This window comes from Trachinotus anak, unplaced genomic scaffold, assembly GCF_046630095.1.
Source record: "Trachinotus anak isolate AG129_WGS33_773 ecotype Australia unplaced genomic scaffold, CSIRO_AGI_Tana_v1 ptg000004l, whole genome shotgun sequence".
In the NCBI taxonomy this organism is placed as follows: Eukaryota; Metazoa; Chordata; class Actinopteri; order Carangiformes; family Carangidae; genus Trachinotus; species Trachinotus anak.
The window spans coordinates 17,992,077-18,016,008 of NW_027273855.1; the positions used below are offsets into that span (position 1 = coordinate 17,992,077).

The following is a 23,932-nucleotide window of genomic DNA, read 5'->3' on the forward strand; positions in this document are numbered from 1 at the left end:
ATCAAATAAAAATGCAGCAGGGCAGGTTGAAGGAGAAGCAGCTGGACCTTCAGGGCTTCAGGTGAGGTTTTGAAATGATAGTGTAACTAAACATATGATATTATGGATTAATTGTAAACTAACAATTTACATGTAATGTAACCATAGTCCACCTAATCTGATGTAAATTGTAAATTACTATAACACATAATTTCCTAGTTTTAGTCTTTGATCATTTACTGTGCAAAGTTTTATTTACAGTAAATGTAAATACATTTGTTAATGTAAATAAAGATCCCATATGTTTAATATAACATTTGGTGGACAGGCATTAAAAAGTCCTCTTTGTTTTTGAGGGGTGGCAGGGTTGTAAAGTCCTTCCAACATTGAGTCCAAACCTACACCCTTGGATGAAAAACAAAAACAGCTTAGTAAAATCAGAAGCGTTTGATATCTACTAGTCATTCTTTCAGTTCCAATTTGGCAAGTCGCTGTTTTAATAAGGAGATCTGAAGTTGAAGTTTTTCTCGCACCAGCAAGAGGTTTTCCTTCTGCAGTTTCAGCACATCTATCTGTAAACTCTCTGGGAGTAGAAAAACACACACAAAAAATGTGTAATTAGTAATTTAACAGACACATTATCTAATAACTGTCACATAAGAAGTTTCTCTCAAATATATATATTTTTAATTAAACAAAGTTAAGTAGTTCTAATTAAACAGGGTTCTAAAGGGGAAACAGTGTTGCAATAACAATTCAGATTTGTTGCATGTTACCAATTTTTTTCTTGAATATTTAGCAATAAGAGCACCATTTATGCCATGGTGTGGCCAATGATGCATTAGTTCCTCCATGTTTGGGTTAGGAATGCTCAGAAAAACGGTATCATTTAAAAGGTTAAAGGGCTTGTGTCAGTAGACAGATTCTTTCTTAAAGAATCTGGGTATCCTGGGTTCAGGGTATTAGTTTGTCTATCAATGCTTTACCACTTGGTCATGAATATGTACTTTTTCATTTTTTGAAAGACTAAGTATTCTCCTAAAACAGATGGACACTGCAGCTGTCATCAAACTTCCCTGAAGAAGGAGTAAGTAGTGTATTAGCTGGAGATTATTTTCAGCCTTAGATTTGGTGCTCTCTGAGTATTAAGGCAGCTTGCCTGTGTAGTTGGGATTGATACAAACTACAGTGCGTTTTTAAAGGTTTTAGACAAAAGTATTGCCTTACAAAGACAGAGAGCAGTTACTAAAGAAACGGTGAGGTTGAGAAAAGGAGTTTTAAGTTTGAAGCCTCTTAGTTAAACTGCATAACAGATACATAAAGTGTAAAATATTAATCTCATGTCCTTTCATTCTGATTAATAATTACTTACTATCTTATATAAAACCTAATAAAACATTTGGATACTGAAATTTAAAACACATTATAGTCTTGCTACCTTTTTGGCTTTCTTATTCATTTGAGTCAATGAGCCATTTTAATACTTAAATTTAATACATATGTGAATAAATGTAGATAGATAACCACAAAAAATCCTCAGTCAGTTACTGTAGCCAGGCTAGTTACCTTTAAGTGGACTATTTGTGTTCATCTGCTTTTTTTTTTACATTATGATTAAATTTAGCTATATTGTTTGGGCGGTAAACCAAACTCAGTTACTAAGACTTTGGAGCATTAAGATGTGTCTTGCAATTCCAGGAAACAGGAAAAAATGGCGAAACAGCTTTGGCTAAGGCTCATGCCATAACTAGCTTAGCAGGATTACAGTCACTGCAGCTTTTTACTTGGTTTCTACCTCAGTTTTCTAGTTCTTGTGAAGTTTATATAATGTTTTCCTGTTTTAAATTCATTTTATGTCATATTTTTCATTTGATTAAACAAATGCATAATGTCAGATTGTGGTCTTAACTCAACTTTGATTAAATGTGTACAGCAGTTACTTGTTTATGTTTTGTGGGACAGAAGATAGCAAGATTTTTCTGGTAAAATCTTCTGGCCCAAATACACACTTCGGTCCTTGGCCCAGCTCTGGCCCATAAACTTCCACATCTGGGCTGATTCCGGCTGTCATGCTCCATTGTTGGCTGACATCCATCAAGATTTTCTGTGTGTGCATTAGAATTGGTCCAGATGTGGAAGTGACATCTTACCTCCAAAAGAATTTTGCTATCTAGAATAAGTTTTGGACTCGGACAACAGCATTTTTAGATATGAAAAATACAGAATGTACACTTAACTTTAAAGCCCTACGATCCAAAGTTGAGTTATCATGTGATTGATCACAAAAGTGGAAAGTCCCATCTTTAAAGAATGTGCTTTTAATCTTTAAACTGATTTACAAGAAACACCCTCAAATTCCAAGCATTCCCTCTTTATTTCTAACCCTGCCTCTCACAGAGACAGCACTGTAAATGTCAACCTTCACGTCAATTACAAGTAGTTCAACTATGTGACAGGATAGAGTAAATTACAGTTTTGCTTCATACCTGTGACAGTTGTGTTAACAGATGCTTGTTGAGTATCAACATTGTTACATCTTTGGTTGCTCTTTGCCATCCGGGAAGGAGTAGTGCTACGTAATTCTACCTCAACAGGGTAGTGATCGCTCACTCTCAGAGCCTGCGGGAGGTTGCATACACTCAATGAGCAATATTACCACAAAACAGGGCAGTGAAAAACCTATCAAGGTGCATAAATACAGTGCATTTGTAACTAACTTACCATTTCTTCTGTCATACCAAACTCTGTGTGGAAATTGAATGGCTTGGCTGAGTTTGGCACAATGGCTTCCAGCATGTCATCTCCATACACAACAATCCTGTTAGAGAAATATTCAGTTCATGCCATGAAACAATATGCAATGACAATAAGTACTTTTTTTTCCTGTCAGAAATAATCCTTCACTGCTTTCCCACAAAAAATCTTTTCTTGAAAGTATACTAATGTACACATGCCTGTCGTAGGTGTGATCATTTGATGTATTTGCAGTTGTGTCAACGTCATCACCAATCAGCCAGTGGAAATTCTTGTCACTGCGAATACGGATCTCCTTCATCTGTTTCTGTGTGACATACGCACCATCTGCATTGAAGTCCCCCAGGATCATTATGTTCTAGAGGACATCAACAACAGCTATTCAGCACTAATATAATCTCCTGTAGCTATAAGAATATCCAAAGTGGTTGCATTACAACATTGTTCAATGATTATACATAGGCCATATAATTGGTGTGATCCTCTGATATAAGAGTGTAGAATAAAAGTATATGTGATTATAAATCTAGTTGTAGTGTGTAACTTGAATTCAAAATTGCACTACTTGAAGGTGGAGCAATGAATACTAAAATATTGCAGAAGGATGATGTAGCTCACATCAGTTTTCCATTTGTCTTTGACCACCAGGAAGACCTCGTACAGCTCATCCAGCTCTTTCTCTGAGTCCGATGGTCTGGTGTGGACCGGGATCAACACCAAATCCTTCAGCACTGGAGACAAAAACAGTTTAGTAAAACCCTACATGCTCATCTACAATAACATGCCCAATCATGACATGATTAAAAGATGTGTGGATGCACACGCAAGATGTTGACTGACTGAACTTGATAAACCTGCTGCCTGTTTGTATTCACATGTAAAACTAAATCTGACTCAATCACTTTGGAAAAACAAACAAGTTTGTATATATAGACATGACTCAGACATACCATAGACACCATGCCAACAGATACAATCGACAAACACGCTGATGCTGATGATATAGTAGCTTCCTGTTGCTCCTTAAGTTTCAGTTATATGCTGAGACTGACCTGTGTTGTGTGGTTTGAAGTGGAGAATATACGGCTCTCGGGCAAAAGCATCCACATCATTCACCTGGTTGTCTTCATATTGATAGGAGTCAATCAAGCGGATCACATCATCCCTTGGGGCAGGACAAAACGTCTTTTAGTGCAACCGTCCAGTGGTTACATTAAGGAAGCAAAATGATTTGATCTCACCTGTAGAGAAACAGAAATTGCTCCTTGTATCTGTTCCTTCCCAGGCGGCTGCTGATCTGCAGAACATAGTGATGGGTTGTGTTGACCCTGAGATGTATAGGATAGTAAAAGTAAGCATACATACTGCCCAGTAAAAACCAACATCAACAGTATTTGCTTGATTCAGAAATGAAAAATGTAAACTCACCTGTTGAGTTCTTTCACCAACAGTTCAACAGACTCTCCGCTCACATCCACCACCTCCAGAATCAATATAATGTCGTATCGAGACACAATCTATAAAAAAAACAAAAGCTCCTGATAGCGACTAAAAGTGTGAAGTTGAGATGCATCTCAACCTCTTGAGTAATATGCTACATGCCAATCAGGCTTTTTTTCCCCCATTTGAAGTTGTGACAGGGGAATGTATGGGCATTATTTTCATTTTCACACACTGACACTTGTTCCTTGTTCCTTATACAACCCCACAGTCTCTCCTTGGCTGCGTCCCAAAACTAAACCCTTAATTATTATTGATCCTTAAATGTGTACTGTTTTAAACCAAGGCTGCCTGATAAGCAACTGAGAGTTGCTTCACTGTGCTTGAACAATGCCAATAAGACATGTTTTACCTTAACCAGGATTGATAGGACATGTGGATCCGAGACTTTTGCCAGTCCAAACCTCCGTACGTTGAATGAAGCGATCTTCATGCCTGACGAGAAAAAAAAAAGAGGCATTGAAAATTGTGTAAAATACTTTTCAAAAATGATTTGTTGTTTCTTTAAATATTCACAACACTTTACCTACCTCCAGTTATGCGTTGATGTTGTGTGGATGGCACAGTGTCAGATGAACACAGCCATGGCAAACCTCTAGAATAAATCTACACTTGACACTTGTATGAGAAACTTGTTTCTCTCTAGCTGTTTTCTTAAGGCAAGGCGATGATTGGACAATCAGTCTGAGGAGGGAGTGAGTTGAATTGTGAAAAGAAAACAAAGACTGAGAGGACAGACCAGTTTTATTTTTTCCAGGCAGCTTTCATCATCAACAGATAATGCCACTGCATTAAACAGAACTGAACTGAATATATCTTAAGTATAATATTATGTCTGAGGAAACATTTTTGACTCTGAAGTCTACTTTTCTCTCTGATCTTAACCATTTTAAAGATTCAAAACCTCCAACATGTCACACACTTAACTAATTCTAATTAATTAATTTTAGTAATTTTAATTTAAGTTCAATGATAGATCTGTGATAAATAATAAGCCATAGCCAGTGCATTATACATGATTTAATAATGTTTGGCCACATTTTTAGGTAATCTATATACAGTATTTTGTTTTTCATGGAGGACTTGTGATAATCCTGTAGTTAACTTTAAACTCATACAGTATTTACAGCTACTGTGGCCTGTTTTTTTTTTTTTTAAACTGCTTCCTTCACAGCTCATCCAATGCTACTGTACACTACACTGAAATCTCATTGTGGCATAAAGCCAATACAAACTCTTATTGTGATTCCACCTGCGCAATACTGTAATACCAATAAAGACTTGATGACTTCTTGGATCGCACCACTGACTTGTCTGTCTAATTTTGCGTAGACCCAGAGTTTACCTCTGGAAGATCATTTAATGAATTGTTCAAATGCAGCATGCCCGAAGCCACGAAACAGGCCTGGATTCCAGCGTAACAACGAGGAACAATGCAGCCTTTGCAGTCGGGGGTAGGTGGGAGAACAGGTGGCATGCGTCAGACTGGTTTACCCACATTGGGGAGCCACATAACTTCACTATCACACCACACCCAGTCCTGCCTATAAAGTGACACCCAAAAGATAAGAGATGCACAACAGGGCTTAACCACCGCCAGACCTCTCCATCCTCTCCAGCTCCAGAGATCTCCACACAGCACCACCATGAGTCTGAGGAGCAAGCGCGTCAGCCGCCAAGGACTGCATATGTCATCAGGGGGCTTCAGCAGCTTGTCCATGGGATCCTACTCCATCCCCAAAATCAGCAGTGGGACTGGGAACCAGATTACACCTGTGACCATCAACAGGAGCCTGCTCACCCCTCTGAAGATTGACATTGACCCCACCGTCCAAGCTGTCCGCACCCAGGAGAAAGAGCAGATCAAGACTCTCAACAACCGCTTTGTCTCATTCATTGATAAGGTAAGAGGAAACTCCACTTAACCTCTGCTGATGAATGTTGAGTGTTAGATTTAAATCATTCAGATGCACTACTGACTTTTGAAATAATGTCTATTGGCCTTTGACCTCACAGACGTTAGAATTAGTTTTATTTTGTGGGTACTTCCTCCTTGTGTCACAGGTAAGATTCCTGGAACAGCAGAACAAAATGCTGGAGACCAAATGGAAGCTGCTGCAGGAACAGACTGCTGCCCCCTCTAACATCGAACCCATGCTGAAGTCCTACATCGCCAACCTGCAAAGACAGCTGGAGTTTCTCAACAATGACAAACAGAGGCTTGACATGGAGAACCATGTCATGCACAAAAATGTCAATGACTACAAGACAAAGTAAGACATTTTTTTGTGCAGGACTGAATCAATGCTGTAGTAAGTCTGTAAACTAGGGTTGAGCATGAGATATATGATAAGCATGTACTGATAAGATCTGCATTGGTAATCTGTTATTTCTGTTTGTTTTCAGGTATGAGCAAGAAATCAACAAGAGGAATGAGGTGGAGAATGAGTTTGTCGTGCTTAAAAAGGTACAGTATGCAGGCTATTCTAAGTGTGTGCCTGTGTAACACTAAAGAATGTTATGTTCAAAGACTCATTAGGCCCAGTTACATAAAATGTAACTGTCAAATACAAAATGCTATGTACTGAGAAAATTTTTTGGTTTTTTTGTTTTTTTTTTTACTGACTGACTTCAGGATGTAGATGCAGGTTATCTGTCCAAGGTGAATCTGGACGACAACCTGTCTGCTCTCTCTGATGAGTTCAAGTTCCTCAAGGCTCTGTATGACGCGGTACACAACCATTCACTGAAAATCCTCTCAAAAATTTCAAAGATATTAAATCAAGGAAAATATATACAGTGTGTGAGATTGTGTTGTAGTCTGGGTTATGTCCTCTCACTTTTGCTGTATCTATTGTTTTATAAAAGGAGGTGCGTGAGCTGCAGGAGAGCCTGAAGGAGACCTCTGTGGTGGTGCAGATGGACAACTCCCGTGGACTGAACATGGATCAGATTGTGGCTGAAGTTAAGGCTCAGTATGAGGACATTGCTGCTCGCAGCCGCGAGGAAGCTGAAAGCTGGTACAAGAACAAGGTGAAGAACTAAAATACATGACCCTGGATCAAAGAAGAATAATTACACGTTGCTGTTGTTGGAATATAATTTGTGGTAAAACAAGTCCCTCTTTAAAACTAGAAGTAGAAAAGGGGTCAACAGTTAACTAAAGCTCATAAAATTAGTGGATCATCCTGTTTTTTTGACAAGAACCAATCTTGTCAAATGTGATAAATTACTGATCTGACATTTTTGCTCCTTTGTTGGATCTCTGCCGGTACCAGTTTGACCAGATGAGCGCTGAGGCTGACCAGTATGGAAATGAGCTGCGTACCGCCAAGGGAGAAATATCTGAGCTCAACCGAATGATCAGCCGCCTGCAGAATGAAATCCAGGCTGTAAAGGCACAGGTGAGTGACAGGTTTACTTCCTTAAGATTTATGTCACTAACAGGTGCTGCAAATCAGGGGAAAAAAATTCAAAAAGTGACTACATTACATAAAACAAAAACAACACTTTTCAAGCTTAATACTCCTCAAATCAGAGACATCTTAAGTAAAACAAACTTTATTGCTGTTCACAGACTTTTAAGACAAAGTCAAAGTGGTGTATTTATTGGTTACAAATGATTGTGGAAGGAAACTAGGAACACAGCCAAACAATAAACCATCCAGTTATGTTGTGTAGTGGTTTGTGTGTCACGCTGGCATGCCACTAGACAATAACTCCTAATTATTATGAAACAGCCTGGTTGTCTGGGAACCTCTAATTGTTTTGGTCTAGGTGTTAACACAAGCCACATAAACAAAGGGACATGACAATCTTACAGTGGAGTCTATACAAGAATTTCCAGTTATATTTGAAGGCTGTGATTGACAGGCTCAGATGTTGTTGAATGCTCACACCATCTACCCCTGCACCTCTGTTTGTTTCAGCGTACCAATCTGGAGGCCCAGGTGGCTGAAGCGGAGGAGCGCGGGGAGGCAGCCGTGCAGGATGCCAAGCTTCGCATCAGGGACCTGGAGCTGGCTCTGCAGAGGGCCAAACAGGACATGGCCCGCCAGCTGAGAGAGTACCAGGAGCTCATGAATGTCAAGCTGGCCCTGGACATAGAGATCTCCACCTATAGGAAGCTGCTGGAGGGAGAGGAGGAAAGGTAATCAAGACTCACTGATTACATGCTAATATAGGATTTTATTGAAAACAGCTTAAAAAAAAGCTCACTCACTTTTTTTTTTTACTGCACACCTCCAGATTTCTTTTTCATTTTCAGACTAAAGCAAAAAATGTCACCTTTTGTATCACTTGTCTAGTGAAGCATACTCAGCTCACTACTGCCCCCTGAGGTCAGAGACTGAAAACAAAGTCAAATTCAAATGACGGTATTGTGGAAGCACTATATGAGGTCTAACATTACTTACTAGAGACACATGAGAACACTGTTAAGGAAAAAATACAAAAAGAAAACATAAAAAAAAACACTACTGAACATAACAAAATGTAATTTTTTCTGTATGCATATGTTAAGTGTTCATATGTTCATGTTTTCTTATATCTTTCTATAGCCAGGCTGTGTGAACTGTGTCAGTCTGTACCTAGTTAACATGTTTCTGTGTTTAACATAAGTCACTATTGTCAGGTATGAAAACACCCACTGTTACCTAACAATTGGTTAAAAAAATGCTGTTTTAGTGGGTGTTTTTCCCCAGTGGCGACAGGGGGAAACAGTGAGCAACACTTCACACTATAAAAAAAATGTAGACAAACAACACAAAGATGAGATTAATGCTTCATCTATATTTCAAAACTAAATTTTTATTAGTTTTACAAGAGAAAAGACTTCAAGGTTGAGGACTAATTGGCTGTTCTGGCGAGTCTTAAGTATGGTTAACAGCCCCACCACCCTAAAAGTGCAACTTCAGCTTGACATTCCCTGAACTTTTCTATGGGACCAGCAGCCTTTTGTGATGAGGCAGCCCCCCTCTGGAGTCATAAAAGGCTTCATTCACCTTGCAGCAGTTATACTGTCCACAACCTGAAAACACTTTGAAGTGAAATCCCTGGACTTAACCTCTAACCACTGCTCACTTTGCTGGTACATCAGTGTTTACAGTGCATTTCATGCTTTCTCACTAACAGACTTGGACAGGACTCTATTCTCAACATCCAAACAGTGCCCACCAAAAGTAAGTGCTGTATTTAAAAGGACACAGTAATTACCACTATCGCTGGGATTAGAATGACTTCCTGCCCCTTTTTGTGTGTGTTGAACTTTTTTACTGTCTTTTTTCCAACAGCCATTAAAAACCACCAGCAGAGAAGGTCCGGTCCTGTTCTCATCAAGACAGTGGAGACTCACGACAGATCATACAACTAAGGCAGAAAACACTCTGCAGTACTCTGAACTGCTGGATCCCTGTGGCCACATAACTCTACCTTTACCTTAATCTCCTTGTAACCTACAATTAGCCTACTGCACCCATGAGCCAGATGTGTGTGTTTTAATTGTTTATTTCCCTCATCTTTGTAACTGATGTGACATTATTTACCATTTTCTGTATTAAACATAAAGATGCAGTCAGCTACAGAATCATTTGTATCGTTTGAATTGGGTAATAATTAAATAGATACTGAATTCAGTACATTTTGTTATTCTCTCTGCATCCCCATCAAAACATACTGCAAACTTTGGCCACGGCTGCTGATGTGAGCTCGAAAAAGCAACCCCCAAAAACTAGAGAATGGATGCTAATGGATGATACTTGCATTGTTGGTGTTGACCAATGGCATGTTTTGACTTTTACAGATAGGCAAACACAGCCAACACCCTTAAATTTAGGGCCTGTTGTGCCGCCTGTCGTTCCTGTACTGTAAGTTTCTCCCCTGCATCTTGCTGCTCTCTGCCTGGACATCTTCACCTTTCTCTTCCTGTCTAAACAAGTTCTCGGATTATTCCTTTGGCCTGACACTAAATATATCAAATGTGCAATGTAGAGGAGACCATAATAATAAAATATTCAAAATATTAACTTTTAACCAACAATGACACACTCCAGTGCAGTGACAACGCAGAATCCTGCATTTTACCTGCCTCAGTGTTGTTAACCTTTCATGGCTCATCGGCGCTGCAGTTGGGAAGCGCAATGAAGACGCAGGAACTTGGGTCTTGGCGAGTAGTAGCATTTATTTACTGACAAACAGCCTAAAGTGCAAATGCATTGCACCTTACATTCACAGTTATACTGCTAACTTTCAACTAACTTGCCAACTCCCTGCTCCGGTCGCCACAGTTTGCCTTTCAGTCTGTATTATGTCTGAAAAGAAGAAGAATTTAATATTCAATTTAAAACAAGAATTTGTATCCTGAAATACTGCAGTTCTCTTACTTTTTGCATAAATTAGACTTATACAATACAGTTGCAGTAAAGATAGAGTAAACCACAGCAGACCAGACTCAGCCAGGGCTCTGCAAAAGAAGGTATACTGCTGCTATCCAGTGCTCACTGAGAGAAACTGCAGCTTGGTTTACCTTGAAGAAGATGTACCTGGCAACATTTCACTGACCTCTGACCCATGAAACTTAAAAAAAAAAAAAAAATTATATTTTGTATTTTGAGATATTATTTTCATTCGGAGAAGTTATCATCAGTCACTCTGATTCACTATTTGATAGACAGGTTTACTACATTTTAATTCAGACTTACAGTAGTACACAAAAAGCTACTTAAGAAAAAGCATTGACGTATTACCACCACAAAGTATAGATAATGGGTATATTATGATTGAATTACCCTATAAATGTGCTCACCTAAGCACCCCAGGTAACCTCATGGGGACGTTCTCATGTGGTTTCCTGTTTGCTGGGATGATCCTGTACTGGCTTGATCAGATGATCAAGATCAATGCTGAAACTGTGTTGTGTTTTGTTATGTTTTGCTTTAATACCAAGTGACTTCCAGTTCACTTGTACCTGTAAGACACATCTCGGGGCTTAAAACCAAACGCTGCTTCCTGTGTTGAGCCACTCGTGGTTTAAACGGCGGAAAAAAAAAAAGTTGTGTTGTAATCCCATGGGCGTGGGGCGTGTCCTCACCCATTAAAACAGAAATCTGTTTGCTATCTAAGGATATGCTTTTCTTCACGACACGGCTCATTTGCATTGTTTTCCAGCAACACGGCGTCTAAGGTAACTGTGCTTTCCTCTGAGGTGTTTTGAAAAATGACCATGTGCATTGTTCTGTGTGGTCCAGACATGTGAGGAGACAGCTTTCAGAGGAGGGAGGGGGCAGTTTATTACACTGTAATCTAGCAGACATGAATGACATGTGCCCTGCATGCAGTCACACTGAGAGTCACGTCTTCATAACTGTGAATTGTATTTTATGTGTTCACATTCTCAACAGGGACTCACACAATGGACAAACATACTGTGCTGACTCATATCCTGAAGCCAATGGGCATGTCAACACTCCTTGGTGGAGAGCTGCCTGTCAGTGTGATAAACAACAGTGGGTACATATCCCAGCTGACCCGCCAAGCTCAGTGGACAGGCGGAAATGCAGACGACAACTTGTCCTCCCTTGATCATGCCATCCACACCGCTCTGTCTGGCGAAATCAGAAGTGTGATGCTGATGGGTCCAGAAGGCTCGGGTAAAACCACTGCGCTGGAGAAGCTAGTTGTGGATTGGGCCAAAGGTGAACACCTGCAAAACTTTTCTTTTGTCTTCTATTTCCGGCTGAGGGAGATAAATTCTCTCGAAGGTGTGCTGTCATTGGAGGCATTAATGCAACACCATCACGGCCATATGCCCCCTGAGTCCATGCCCCTAGTTCTGCAGAAGCCTGAGAATGTGCTGTTTGTTTTCGATGATCTGGATCAATTCAAACGTAACCTGGACCCCTCAGTCCACACCCTCTGCTCTGACCCCAGCCAGGCAGTCTCAGTGTCCTGTTTGATAGCCAGTCTGCTTCACGGGTCACTGCTGAAAGGGGCTGCCTTTGTGGTGGCAACCAGGCCGATGGGGTGCCCGAAGTTTCTGAGTGGCGCCCGGGTGGAAGTGTTGGGGTTTCTGAAGCCCCAGAGAGAGGCTTACTTCAATGGGTTCTTTACTGACCCAGCTGCTGCCAGTAAAGCACTAATACACATGGAAAGGACTCTAGGTTTTTATGATTTCTGCACTTCTCCTAGATTTTGTTGGACAGTTTGTTCTATTTACAAGACTCTGATGGATGCTGGAGCAAAACTTCCTGAAACATTATCTCAGATGTGCGTAGATATCCTGGTTCACCTGATTCAGGCGCTCTCGCTGAGCGAGGCCTGCAACAGAGAACTAGTGCTGGCCCTCGGCAGGATGGCTTCACACTGCTCTCTTGACCAGCATTCAAGCTGCACCAAAGAGGAACTTGATTCCTTTGGTTTTCAGCGATTTCTTGCCTCAGTTGGTGTTTTCTTGCAAGTAGATGGTGACCTGGATTCGGACGCATGCGTTTTCTCTTTCACCTCCCAGCTGATGCAGGAGTTCATCTTGGCCGTGTCTTTCTTTTTGAACAAGTCAACATCTGAGGGAGTGGAGAAGATGTTGAAAGAGCACAAAGTTCATGCAAAATTTCCGGATCTCTTCTTGTCAGGGCTTTCAGAGCCAATTCAGCGCAGGCCGCTGGAGACCCTGCTGGGGGAGTTCAACCCAGATCAGATCATGGATTTCAAAAGTTGGTTTAAAAGCAGCTCAGAGGAAACACTGAAGGGATTTTACAAAGACAGGCACATGCGTTGCTTCCATCTGCTTCATCAAGCTCAAAATAAGAGTTTGGTGAAAGAGATCATCACCGCGTCAGCACGAACAGGCATCAGCTATGGTGACCTGAGCCTCCAGGACTGTGTTGCTCTGAACTATGTCATCACATGCCTGGGTGAGATGAAGCTGTTGAATCTGTACAGAACAAGGAATTTGACAGAGGAACAAGCAGAAGTCCTGGCTCCAGCAATGAGCTTATCACATAAGATACTGTAAGTCATGGTGAAATTTCATATGTCAAGGCAGGTGTTAACTGTACCGTCGTGTGTAAATGTGGCTTTTGTGTCCATAGCTTGTCAGACAGCTCCCTGAGTGCAGGTGCTGTCCCTCACCTGGCTTCAGCTGTCAGCAGAGGACTCACTAAGGAGCTGGATCTTAAGGGTACCCGCCTCGGAGACGAAAAGTGTAAGATTCTCTGTGCTGGACTCAGAGACTGCAAACTGCACAACTTAAAGTGAGATTTACTCTTTTAACTTTGCCTTTACGCTAACAGCCATTTTTCAAAGGCAAAAAAATCAATCAGTTCAATTAATACATTCTTGATATTGTGTTTTTTTTTATTTACCTAGTCTTCGAGTATGCAGACTGACTGAGGCAAGCTGTGAAGATCTGGTGTTTGTGCTGACCTCAAGCGCCTCTCAGCTGTGTGTGTTTGATATAAGTTTTAATGAGATCGGGGACCAGGGTTTGGTGAAACTGTGCAAAGCACTCCATAGTCCTCAATGCAAACTACAGCAGCTCCAGTAAGTATTTGCAAAAGTGTGGTATTATAATAAAAAAAACTTGTATTTTGCCAGCGCTGTCTATTTATGTTTTAATAATTGACTTGAAGGTTTAAAAAAAAATGACTTTATTTTGTTTATTAAAAGGCTACTAAGCTGCGGGTTGACTGCAGCATCCATGGAGGCTTTATCTGCAGCTTTGTGCTCTGGCAATTCAGAGCTGAGAGAAGTGGAACTGGCACGAAACACAATTGGTGACACTGGAATGGAGGCTTTGTGCAAGGCCTTGCAACACCCACTTTGTAAACTGCAAAGCCTCAAGTAAGTCTGTGTTTCAAGATGATAAAAGTTCAGTCAGAGCCTTTCCTTTGATGTTCTGCTTGACTTACAAAAGAAAAAAAATACAGTATATTCAAAAGCTCTTTTAGTGACAGGCCAAAAACTATATTTTTGTACTATTACCACATTTCAGCCTCTCAGGTTCTCATTATCTTAAAATCTGGATGGTTTTTACATTTTCTTTTTCTGAATATCCAAGACTTTTTGAAAATGAAGATTATTTGTGGGTATGTTTGCGTGTGTGTAGAATCAATTTGCTTAGAAAAAAATATTATAAAATGCATTTTATCAGAAATCTGTCAAATATGATAGCTCATTACAGACCAGTAATCCACCCGAACAGTGACATGCCAGACAGACCAGTTGGTTGAAGTGCAAGTCTCTCTTAAACAGTGTATGGGATGCTGGCATTCTGCTGGGACTTAAATCTTTCTGCTACGTGTGACTTTTAATTTATTTTTTATTTCTTTGTATAGGCTGTCTGATAATGAGCTGACAGGGGCATGCTGTCATCATTTGATGGAGTCCTTGATGTCAGAGCACTGCAGTCTGTCAGAGCTGGATCTGTCAGTGAATGATTTGGGCCAGGAGGGGGGGCTGCTGCTCTGCCGAGCCCTCAGTCAACCCGGATGTCCATTGGAAAAACTCGGGTAGAGTCGCCTGTATTATTAAAACTCTTTTGACTTTTCGGTGATACAGTACCACCTTTCACAAATATTTGGTGAAATTCAGATAACAGCGTCAGTGAAATCTGCTCCACCATACAGGCTGAAACGATGTGAGTTAACCCAGCTGGTCTTCAAGGAGCTGGGCTCACTGCTGACAAGTGGGAGCTCTCGACTTAAGTCCCTGATTGTAGGTATGCATAAAGTCGGAGACCAAGGGGTTAAACATCTTTGGGCTGCTGTTGCACATCCAAACTGTCTGTTGGAGGAACTGGAGTGAGTTGACAAACACTCTACTTATACCTTTTTTATCAAGACATTGCAGTGTGCACTACATGCAAATCTGTCCATCTCCTCCTCCATCATAGTGTTGAAATGACCGGTCTAACGGACGCCTGTGTTGAGGACTTGAGTGCTGCTGTAAGAGCCAGTAAGACTTTGAAGAACCTGGAACTGAGAAACAACTCTCTGACTGATGCTTCGGTTCCAGCCCTTATCCGAGTTATGGAGGACAGCCCTATCATGCAGGAGTTGAAGTAAGCATGATTCAGTTCAGTTATTTATAAACAACCGTGAGCCAGTATTTTTTTTACAGAAAGTTTCCAAGTACAAGAAAGCATTCTTGAACAAGAGTGTAACCACTGCTTTTGTTCCTAACTCTTCCAGCCTGCGCTACAACGACTTCAGTGAGGAGGTTTTCAACATGTTGTACGAGAGTGACAAAGTGAGATTCTGAAGGCGGGTTAGTCCATCCATCTCACAGACTGCTCCAGGATCGCATACTGTCCTGAGTGCTGCCCTGTTATTGTCATTTGAACAGATGCACTCGGGAGTGAGAATTAGTTTTTTATTTTTCTGTCTTAGGTGAAAGTAAATAAAATATCTTTAGGCTTTGGACTGTTGGTTGGACCAAACAAGCAATATGATATATTCACCTTAAGGACTTTGTGATTGCTGTTCTGATATCATAGCCCAAATGATTAATTGAGGATTAATCAATAATAAACATGATTGTCAATTGCAACCCTACTCATTATACAGTCATATTCACTATAATATAAAAAGGTCCACATATATCACTGGATTTGATGCAATTATGTTTTATTAAGAAAACTTTGGCATTTTAAAGAGAGACATTAGGCATTTGGAATTTGTAAGCAGTATATTCAGCTAAGGCAGATGCAGTGATTTGTCGTACAGCTGTAAAATATATGACCAAATTCACTGATAAAACCTTTGTGTATAAAATGAGTTTTGACACAAGCGGTGTAGATATGCACTGAAAGGCACTTGCTGCAATTTCTAACTTTGAGATAACACACACACACACACACACGCACACACACACACACACACACACAGCGAGCTGCAGATAGACCACACACATTTCTCTATCTACTTCTGTAAGCAAAGGGCAGGAGTAAACCTCACACAGTGTAAACCTGACACCACAGAGGCACAGTGCTTAGTCTGTATTCCACACATGGAGTTGCCCTGTGTCCAGTCCTCTCTCCGTTTGAACAACTCAGCGAAAAAAAAAAAAAGTTAATGTCTTTTCAGGAGGTCAAGTGATGAGGCAGGTCTCACAGGCTCGCAGGAGGTGAATGAAAGCCACGCTGGAAGTCAGCATCCTCCCCATGGTACTCAGTGGTCATGAGTTTCTCCATTAAAGTTACCAGTGTGACTGCGGTCCTTTGTGTTTAGGGTCTGACTGGGATTTTTACTGCCACTGGAACAAATCTCCTCATCTGAGGTGCTCTCAATGTCACTGCGGTCGTCTTTTGACACCTGTAAAATGAATCCACATGACAGCTTTACTAATTACTTAAAACCTGGGGAAAGTCTACAGTCACATTAGCAGTTCTGTGAGGCTGTCAGTGTGCTAACATGCTAACATGGAAAATACTGATGCAAGTAATGTTGACACCATCTTAATGTAGTGTGTTAGCGCTACTGTTGGTTAAGTTATTATTATTCATCCTAAGGGGCGACATGAAAGTCTATACTAAATTAGAAGGCAATCCAAGGCATGTTACTCAAAACCACAAATGTCAACCTGCTGGTAGCCGTTGAGGAAATGCCAGGTCATCATCAAGGGTAGCCATGAATTTCTCCACAAAACTATCTAGCAAACATGGGGATATTTTACTGGATAAGTAAAAGTTTTGAGGTGCAGATTGTACTTGCTGAAAACTTAAGAGATCACCAAAGTAAACCTCTGGGGTACTATGGTTAACTGTATCACATTTCACTACAGTTCATTCAATTGTTGCTAAACTATTTCACTATTTCATCTATTCAGTAGTTGTTAAGATATTTCAGTCTGGTCTGGACCAAAGTAAAGACAGACAATGCCCTAGAGCCACTGTGGCTAAAAATTGTACTAGACGCAAAAGATTACCAGACTAACCTTTCCCTTGAATATTGCTTTGATAGCAATGCGAGCAATGAGGTAGAACCAGATAATGTGAAGAGTCTGCAGGACCAGCAGCAACCCATTGAACAGCCACCAGGCCTGGTATGGCCCAACAATCTCCCAGCTCTCAAACAGAACACTGTAAACAATCCTACAACAAATACACACATACAGAGATTACTTGATTTCTTTTCTTGAAGAGGGGAGGTTTTTTTATATATAAAATATGGTTGTCTTTTGTTTGTTTTTTTTTTAATATATAATTATATCATTGTATTTTATGTTTCAGGTATAAGGGATGCTTCCACCAAACAGCAGTTCAAAGTTTTAGTTGTCACAAGTGATGCCCAGGTACAATGTGTAAGCAAAGCTGTGAAATGAGGGACAAACTCGCCTAAAAAATAAATTGTATATATCATTATGCAAAATATTGCATATGGTGGGAAATATGCTATTAGATACTATTGATACATCAGCCCAAGCATACTCTTATAATTTGATTGTAAAATTTAAAGAGTAACCTTTCAAACCTTTCATTATGACTGCAATAAAAATGGTTGAAGAACAATAAACTTTTTACTTTTTTTTAACAAATTCAAAGAGATTAAGAAATTAATTTTTGTGAAATGGCTTCAAATAGTTAAACATGTGAGAAATTGACATAAGTATGTCATCTGATATGTAAAGAAACTCTTGTTTTTCTCACCAGAAAGGATAGATGACAAGTCGAGTGATGAAAAAGCTTATGCTGAACACCACAAACAGGCCATCACATAGCCTCTGGTACTTGGCATAGTTGGCCAGCTTGGCTGCCTTGGAAAATAAATAAGGCATTAATGATTCACAGTGATAAAATATGAAACCAATACCTCAGTGTTATCTTATCACTCTCATGTCAGTATGAGCCTTTTTTTTTGTCATACCAGTGGCAGAAGTAGCTCACAGCACAGTAGGATTATTTCCATGCACATATGTTCCCAGCTGTGTTTACCTATATTTTGTACAACAATGTGTGGCTTTGCTGAATCAAACCCAGAAGCCCCCTCAAGTCTGCTTCTTGGATCAACTAAAAAAAAACGTTTAAATCACTGAATTCTTTACCTCGAGGAAGATGTCGGATGCATCGTGCACACACATGACCAAAGTGCCAGCTCTTAGCATGTTGTTGGCATAGGAGAACGTGATGAGGATTATGGTGGCCAGATGGTGGACAAGCATGACGACGAAATCCTATCATCAGTGAAATGAGAGAATGAGTGAAAAGAGAGATGACAGAAAGAGAGAGGACACTCGAGCTGCTTACTCAGCCACTGGAAATGTACAAACTCATAAAAACTCCTGCAGCTAAAGGAACAATGAGATGAAGTCACTAGTTGAAGAGTAATCCTCACTTGTTCATCTTTGTACTGAAAACTGGAAGTTAAAAAAACAACTAAAAGACACTGTGTCAATACTGAGATGAAAGACTGATGCTCAGCTGTGTGTAATTAGTGCATATCTTTATGACACATAACCTGTTCTGCCAGAGCACATACTATTATTTCTCGATGCCGGTTAACTATAAATGATCTGACAGTTTGTAGCTTGTAAACACCCTGTCAAAGAAATGGATATGAAACAAAGTGAATAAGAAAAACTGGCAAAACAGCTCTGACACAAAGGGCGTTATGTATTCAGTGGAGCCACTGAGAGGCAGCACAATTGTGTTAGTTAAGCTGATGTTGACTCACCTTACGTTTAATGTCTGTGAACTGGGAAAACATCAGAGACCAATAGAAAGCCAGCTCAGCTACATAGTGGTTCCACTGTCCAGGACTCAGAGGCTTCAAGAGGGAGAGAAACAGAAACGCCTTTAACAAATATGTAGCCATACTGACCTGCAAATATTATGGCGCTTAACTGATTAGAGTGATAATATAGGTAGCTGAATATGATTGTTCAGTAAATTAAAAAAAAACACGAACCTGAAAAGGATATTTGTGCCAACATTGTCTGGTATCCCACATCCAAGGCGACTGAGTAAAACAGTAAAACAGTTCATGAGATTAAAGGAGAGGTTTGCAGATTTTTCCAGTCTGTATCAGAGGCCCATATGAACATGTTAACAGATTTTGCTTGATATAATAATTCTTCTTGTTCATACTGGCCTTTAAGAACTCCACTGTCCTTGGTTTTTTTGTAAAAATCCTTTTCACAGTTTATCTAAAGCTAATATAAGGCTTCGGCAGTCTGAGTTAGGCAAGTGAAGTGGATAAAAAAAACTTTGTGTAACTCATGTTTACTATGTTTCTATCCAAATGTAGTGCAAATTTGAGCTGAGAGAAAATGCAAACTAATGCCTGTTGGGCCTCTGTAATCAATTATTTAAAGAGTACAGTCCAGACCTGCCCTATATGAAAAGTGCCCTGAGATAACCTCTGTTGTGTCTTGGTGCTATACAAATAAAAATTTACTTGAATTGACTTTCCATCCTGCACTGACTATTAGGAGATCAGCACATCAAGATAAACAGCTGGTGGTACTGATTCTCCAGTTAAATTGCCATTAACCCATTTCAGAAGAAGAGGGCTTAATGAGATGAGAATAAGAGAGCGCCAGTCAAACCTCAAATAGTGGAAATCTGTGAAAATGTGATGGAGATATGGAATTAAATTAATTCCTCCACACATATTTGTTTTTATCTGCAGCTATTTTAACTCTCTTAAGTGGAAGCCTGAGTGACAAATAAGTTGCATGCTTCACATATGTTAAGATGTATTTGCTAAGTCTGTTTCCATTGCACTTTCTTGCACATTGTTTTCATACAACCACCTAAGCCGAGTGTATAAGCTTTTTTGCAATGTTTGGACTTTTCAGAAAGTAGGTGGATTGAAACACTTGTGAATGCTTTAGAAAGCCATCTTTTAATGGCTAGCATTAACAGGAGGCATGATTACACCAAAAAAGAACCTGTTTCAGTGTACATATTAGCACCTCACTATTGTTTTAAGACAGACCTCTCCTGTCTCTGATTTGATTAACAAACACATTCACATTCCAATAAAAGCTAAAGCACTGCATCATGTCAGTGCAACAGTACAAACGCATACAGTATGCCATTTTAAACTCACCACCCACAAATGGCGAATGGCATAGATAAAAATGCCCAGGTAAAATGTAAATCGCCACCTGGAATGAAAGAAAAGAGTAGAATTGGTTTAAACAGAGCCATGTCATATTAACTTTTCTTAAATTGTTTTCAAATGTGCTCTAGTACAGATTATTCACTCATCAACTGGATTCAAACTACACAGCAGTTTAGTAGGAACCTTTGCAGGGACCTACATGCTCTCACAGAACTTTTTCTGCGTACTGGGCCTGTCTTGGTTGCGACGGATGCGAAACCATCTCTGTATTTTCCGTACATCCCAGTCCAGCTGCTTAGACAGTCCCTCCAGTTGCCTCGTGTCTGGACACTAAGGACAACACATAACAATTACAAATGACTTGCTCTCCATAGCCTTTACTTGTAAAACCATAATACTAGTAGGTATGCCTGTCACACTATAAGAGGTATTTACTGATCATATCATTATGTCTGTGGTGGTGTATTCCAGTGCAATAACATCAGAGTACCAGTGTGTAGAGGAACATTTAATGGACTACAGAACAGACATGGGCTTTATGTACCGCTTTGGACTGATACAGCCTCTCCAGGACAGCATTGGGCTGAGTTCGCCGAGGCACTCCCGCCTGAATCTGAAGTATGTGGGCACAGGGTTTGGCCACTAGCCTGTATACACACAGACGGAGGCAAAAAAAAAAAAAAAAAAAAGAAAGAAGAGAGAGGGTGGGGGCAGGGAGGGGACACAGAGATGGTGTGGTATTAAGAGAGACATTCAGAGGGAGTCCGAGAGAGAAGGTAAATACTTTGTACAGGCGACAGAAACTGGTGGACTACAAAAGCAAACGATTCTTTAACTGACATGAACTGTTGAACTTTCACAGTTGGCCCACAAAGTTACATTTGACATGCATGTGTGTGTTTCTTAGAGTGAGGGAACGGTAGCATAATGGAGGCTATAGCAGAGACTGGGGAATGTAGCACCTAGTATAAACAGAGCATGATGACCTGTCATGTGAGAGTATGGGAGACAGAGATGGGGCGGCTTCTAACCAAAATACTGATGTGTGTCACAAGATCATCTGGTTGAGTTAACCAGTGTTCATGCCCAAAACCCTGAGCCATTTATTACATCTCAATCTAACAACACCCCACTTATCTGGAAGAGTTTCCCCAACATGGAAAAAGACTGAATGAATAGAAGTACAGACTGGGCTTTGGCTTGCCCCTTCGTTGGTGATTTTCCTCTAAATAAAGCTGTGCTCAGAAAGTTAGGCCCATTTACATGACCTCAATATTAGCTGAACTTTGCTGTAAAAAGATGACTCTCTGCGCAGTTATGAAGTTAGGACTGAGGAAGACTGCACAGACCGGTTAAAATGCCCCAAGTCAGATCTGTCTGTCCTCTAAACTATTATTTGAAAATTATAATTGTTGAGCAAGGTAAACATCAAGCCAGTGGAGTCATTTTCATGTGTCATCATCTCAAAGGAATGCTAACAGTGTTAAATAAGAGGCTGAGGCAAAATCAACAGCAGGAAATTCGTGTTTTAGGATCTTAGAATAAGTTTCTAATAAAAAAAAAAAAAGGAAAGAAACAGACCAGATAAAAGCTAAAACAGTCCCATCTATGAATCACAGTGACTTAATTAAAACTATCTTTGTTGTTAGTTCTCTCTTTTGTCCAGATAGATAAAGTTTGACTGATGTATCCAACATCATGGGATAAGTCAAACTCTGAAATCATATATTCTCATATAATAAGATTCCTTACCAGGGACTTACCATTTTTGTAACGTTGTAGTTTCCTTCTTTGTGAACAACAGCTGAATCTGAGCCTGGATCTCTCGGCTGTGCACTCATCCAGAGCAGGCACAGAAATATAGGAGAAAGTACACCGACACAAACAACAAACAGGGGTCTGACTTACCTTTCAAAAAGCAGCCTCAGTAGAAAAACCCCGACAGCCAGTGGCAGGGCGTACAGTATGTGTCCCACTCGCGGATACTCCACACCAGGTGGTGGATGCTCCAGGTCCGCCCACGAAACATTTTCGGGAAGCCAGAATCTCTCACTCCAAATCCAGGCCGAGATAGAGGAAGTCATCGGGGGGGGAAAAGAAAACGCCCGAGATCAGCAGAAGCAGGAAAAAAACAAACAAAAAAAAAAAAAAAAAACAGGTAAACCGAAACCGGGGAAATCTACTTGTCGGACATCTGGTGTGTTGGTTTAACTAAGTGGAAAAACCTTTGCAATAATGTCCCCACCTCCTACTACAACACTACACGAACTAAGCATCACTTCTGGTTGACTGCTGGGAGTAACTACGCGGACCGCTAGCATGACACGTAATAGCCGAAAGGCAACACCCACCACACTGATGAAGCAACTTTTACCAAAGTTTTCCACTGGATGGATCAACTGCTTCCTCCAGTGTGGCCCGAGAGACTGCGGCTGCGGCTCCACATCGCTCCTCCAAAGTAGAGCTAAGTCAAAGGTTGCTAACGTTAGCAAACATTAACTGACAAATACAACTCCAATCTATAATTAGCTAAGGCTAGTTAGCCATTACATCAGATCCACACCTACTTAATCACATTTTTGGAGTTGTTTGGTGATAATTTGTGGCGGTTGAAACACTTTTTTCTAAATGTTTAGCCACATTTGACTCTGTAACTCACTATTAAATACGTTTTAGGGTTAAATCAGGTACGGCCATTAAAGTAAGCTAACGGCAACTGACAGCACAACCACCTGTTTACAATTAGCTGATGCTAATTAGGCATCACAGCCAATTAACACTAACATTGTCACATGTAGGAGTTGTTTGGTGGAAAGTTACAGCGGCTTTAATAGTTACATGTAACTATTAAACTCATTATTAAAGACATTTTAGGGCAATATCAGGTAACTTAACTAGTTTAGATAAATTGGAAATACTGTATATGGGAAAGTCCGTGAAGTCTGCTTGAGTTCATTTTCTCTTGGTTGGGTGAGAGATGTCCACAGGAAGACCATTACAAAAATGACCTTTAACTGAAGTGAATATAGCACACCATATACCTGTACACAGTCAGTTCTCAGTTTACAACTGTATTCAAAAGTTTGGTCAGCTTTGGTCAAACTGCGAAGACTAATTTGTTCAACTTTAAACTGAAAACAAATGAATCCAACCCCTCATCAAATAAACATTTAGAGTGAGCCCAACCCAAAGCCCAAATCAACTTAAGCAGACTTTAGTGACTTTGTCAGAAATTGTATTTTTTAAGTTACTAGTTACTATCTCAACTAGTGATATATATCAGCTATATATTAGAGTGGTGCATGCTGCTTAAGCAGCAAATTGATAGTCGTGATAAACTTAACCAGAAAATTACCTAAAATTTACTTAATTTTTATTTTGTGAATTTTAAAAACAAAAGAAAAAATGAAACTAATTGTTGCATGGTCAAAGGTTTGGGTGCTAAGTCAGTACTTAGCCCTTTAGCATTATTTAATTTTTTTTTGTCTTAATCTTTTTTTATTCATGAAATAATAAGTAAAAGTCCATTAGCATATAAAGAAAAGCAAATTTTCCCCTCATGTGTGTTTGCTGCAGGGGTTCTGTTTCCTTTTCAAAAACCAATAAAACATGTAATTTGCCCAGGGATGCCCAGACTTTTG

General features: G+C 40.1%; 4 protein-coding genes across 6 annotated transcripts; 2 read left to right on the forward strand and 2 right to left on the reverse strand.

Moving 5' to 3' along the window:
• Window positions 1–4,922, reverse strand: LOC139620728 (deoxyribonuclease-1-like). Of its 2 annotated transcripts, XM_071476538.1 has the most exons (11): window positions 4,764–4,922; window positions 4,586–4,668; window positions 4,162–4,250; window positions 3,975–4,061; window positions 3,786–3,898; window positions 3,352–3,464; window positions 2,934–3,091; window positions 2,701–2,797; window positions 2,466–2,598; window positions 513–562; window positions 1–384 (listed from the first exon to the last, which is right to left on the reverse strand). In XM_071476538.1, the coding sequence occupies exons 2-11, from the start codon at window positions 4,664–4,666 to the stop codon at window positions 259–261; spliced, it is 1,047 nt and encodes a 348-aa protein (XP_071332639.1). In that variant the 5' UTR covers window positions 4,667–4,668; window positions 4,764–4,922; the 3' UTR covers window positions 1–258. The 2 variants fall into 2 exon arrangements, with proteins under 2 accessions (XP_071332639.1, XP_071332640.1); XM_071476539.1 differs by having other exon boundaries at window positions 105–562; window positions 4,764–4,921.
• An 868-nt stretch (window positions 4,923–5,790) lies between these two features.
• Window positions 5,791–9,808, forward strand: LOC139620725 (intermediate filament protein ON3-like). The gene is made up of 9 exons (XM_071476531.1): window positions 5,791–6,137; window positions 6,298–6,506; window positions 6,640–6,700; window positions 6,869–6,964; window positions 7,102–7,266; window positions 7,512–7,637; window positions 8,163–8,383; window positions 9,367–9,413; window positions 9,525–9,808. The coding sequence occupies exons 1-9, from the start codon at window positions 5,880–5,882 to the stop codon at window positions 9,602–9,604; spliced, it is 1,263 nt and encodes a 420-aa protein (XP_071332632.1). The 5' UTR covers window positions 5,791–5,879; the 3' UTR covers window positions 9,605–9,808.
• Window positions 9,809–11,248: 1,440 nt separating this feature from the next.
• LOC139620724 (NACHT, LRR and PYD domains-containing protein 12) lies at window positions 11,249–17,417 on the forward strand. The gene is made up of 9 exons (XM_071476530.1): window positions 11,249–11,413; window positions 11,631–13,236; window positions 13,317–13,478; window positions 13,594–13,767; window positions 13,894–14,067; window positions 14,562–14,735; window positions 14,853–15,026; window positions 15,119–15,286; window positions 15,417–17,417. The coding sequence occupies exons 2-9, from the start codon at window positions 11,642–11,644 to the stop codon at window positions 15,484–15,486; spliced, it is 2,691 nt and encodes an 896-aa protein (XP_071332631.1). The 5' UTR covers window positions 11,249–11,413; window positions 11,631–11,641; the 3' UTR covers window positions 15,487–17,417.
• On the reverse strand, window positions 15,831–22,375 carry LOC139620727 (ceramide synthase 5-like). 2 transcript variants are annotated; one of them, XM_071476537.1, is made up of 10 exons: window positions 22,200–22,375; window positions 20,836–20,938; window positions 20,491–20,621; window positions 20,277–20,334; window positions 19,131–19,181; window positions 18,902–18,989; window positions 18,268–18,396; window positions 17,873–17,975; window positions 17,161–17,317; window positions 15,831–16,538 (listed from the first exon to the last, which is right to left on the reverse strand). In XM_071476537.1, the coding sequence occupies exons 1-10, from the start codon at window positions 22,373–22,375 to the stop codon at window positions 16,395–16,397; spliced, it is 1,140 nt and encodes a 379-aa protein (XP_071332638.1). In that variant the 3' UTR covers window positions 15,831–16,394. The 2 variants fall into 2 exon arrangements, with proteins under 2 accessions (XP_071332638.1, XP_071332637.1); XM_071476536.1 differs by having other exon boundaries at window positions 17,873–17,979; window positions 18,897–18,989.
• Window positions 22,376–23,932: the final 1,557 nt, after the last annotated feature.

Bases quoted from the DNA above. Each gene is read 5' to 3' on its own strand.
- LOC139620728 (XM_071476538.1), bottom strand. From the start codon at position 4,666: ATGAAGATCGCTTCATTCAACGTACGGAGGTTTGGACTGGCAAAAGTC. The intron at 4,251-4,585 runs GTAAAACATGTC...TTTTTTTTATAG, and splicing joins TCCTATCAATCCTGGTTAAG to ATTGTGTCTCGATACGACAT. The intron at 385-512 runs GTGCGAGAAAAA...TTTTCATCCAAG, and splicing joins AGAAGGAAAACCTCTTGCTG to GGTGTAGGTTTGGACTCAAT.
- LOC139620725 (XM_071476531.1), top strand. From the start codon at position 5,880: ATGAGTCTGAGGAGCAAGCGCGTCAGCCGCCAAGGACTGCATATGTCA. The intron at 7,638-8,162 runs GTGAGTGACAGG...TGTTTGTTTCAG, and splicing joins TCCAGGCTGTAAAGGCACAG to CGTACCAATCTGGAGGCCCA. The intron at 8,384-9,366 runs GTAATCAAGACT...TCTCACTAACAG, and splicing joins CTGGAGGGAGAGGAGGAAAG to ACTTGGACAGGACTCTATTC.
- LOC139620724 (XM_071476530.1), top strand. From the start codon at position 11,642: ATGGACAAACATACTGTGCTGACTCATATCCTGAAGCCAATGGGCATG. The intron at 14,068-14,561 runs GTAAGTCTGTGT...TTCTTTGTATAG, and splicing joins TGTAAACTGCAAAGCCTCAA to GCTGTCTGATAATGAGCTGA. The intron at 14,736-14,852 runs GTAGAGTCGCCT...TCCACCATACAG, and splicing joins TGTCCATTGGAAAAACTCGG to GCTGAAACGATGTGAGTTAA.
- LOC139620727 (XM_071476536.1), bottom strand. From the start codon at position 22,375: ATGACTTCCTCTATCTCGGCCTGGATTTGGAGTGAGAGATTCTGGCTT. The intron at 17,980-18,267 runs GTAAAGAATTCA...TTATTTTCCAAG, and splicing joins CATCCGACATCTTCCTCGAG to GCAGCCAAGCTGGCCAACTA. The intron at 16,539-17,160 runs GTTAGTCTGGTA...TTCATTTTACAG, and splicing joins AAGCAATATTCAAGGGAAAG to GTGTCAAAAGACGACCGCAG.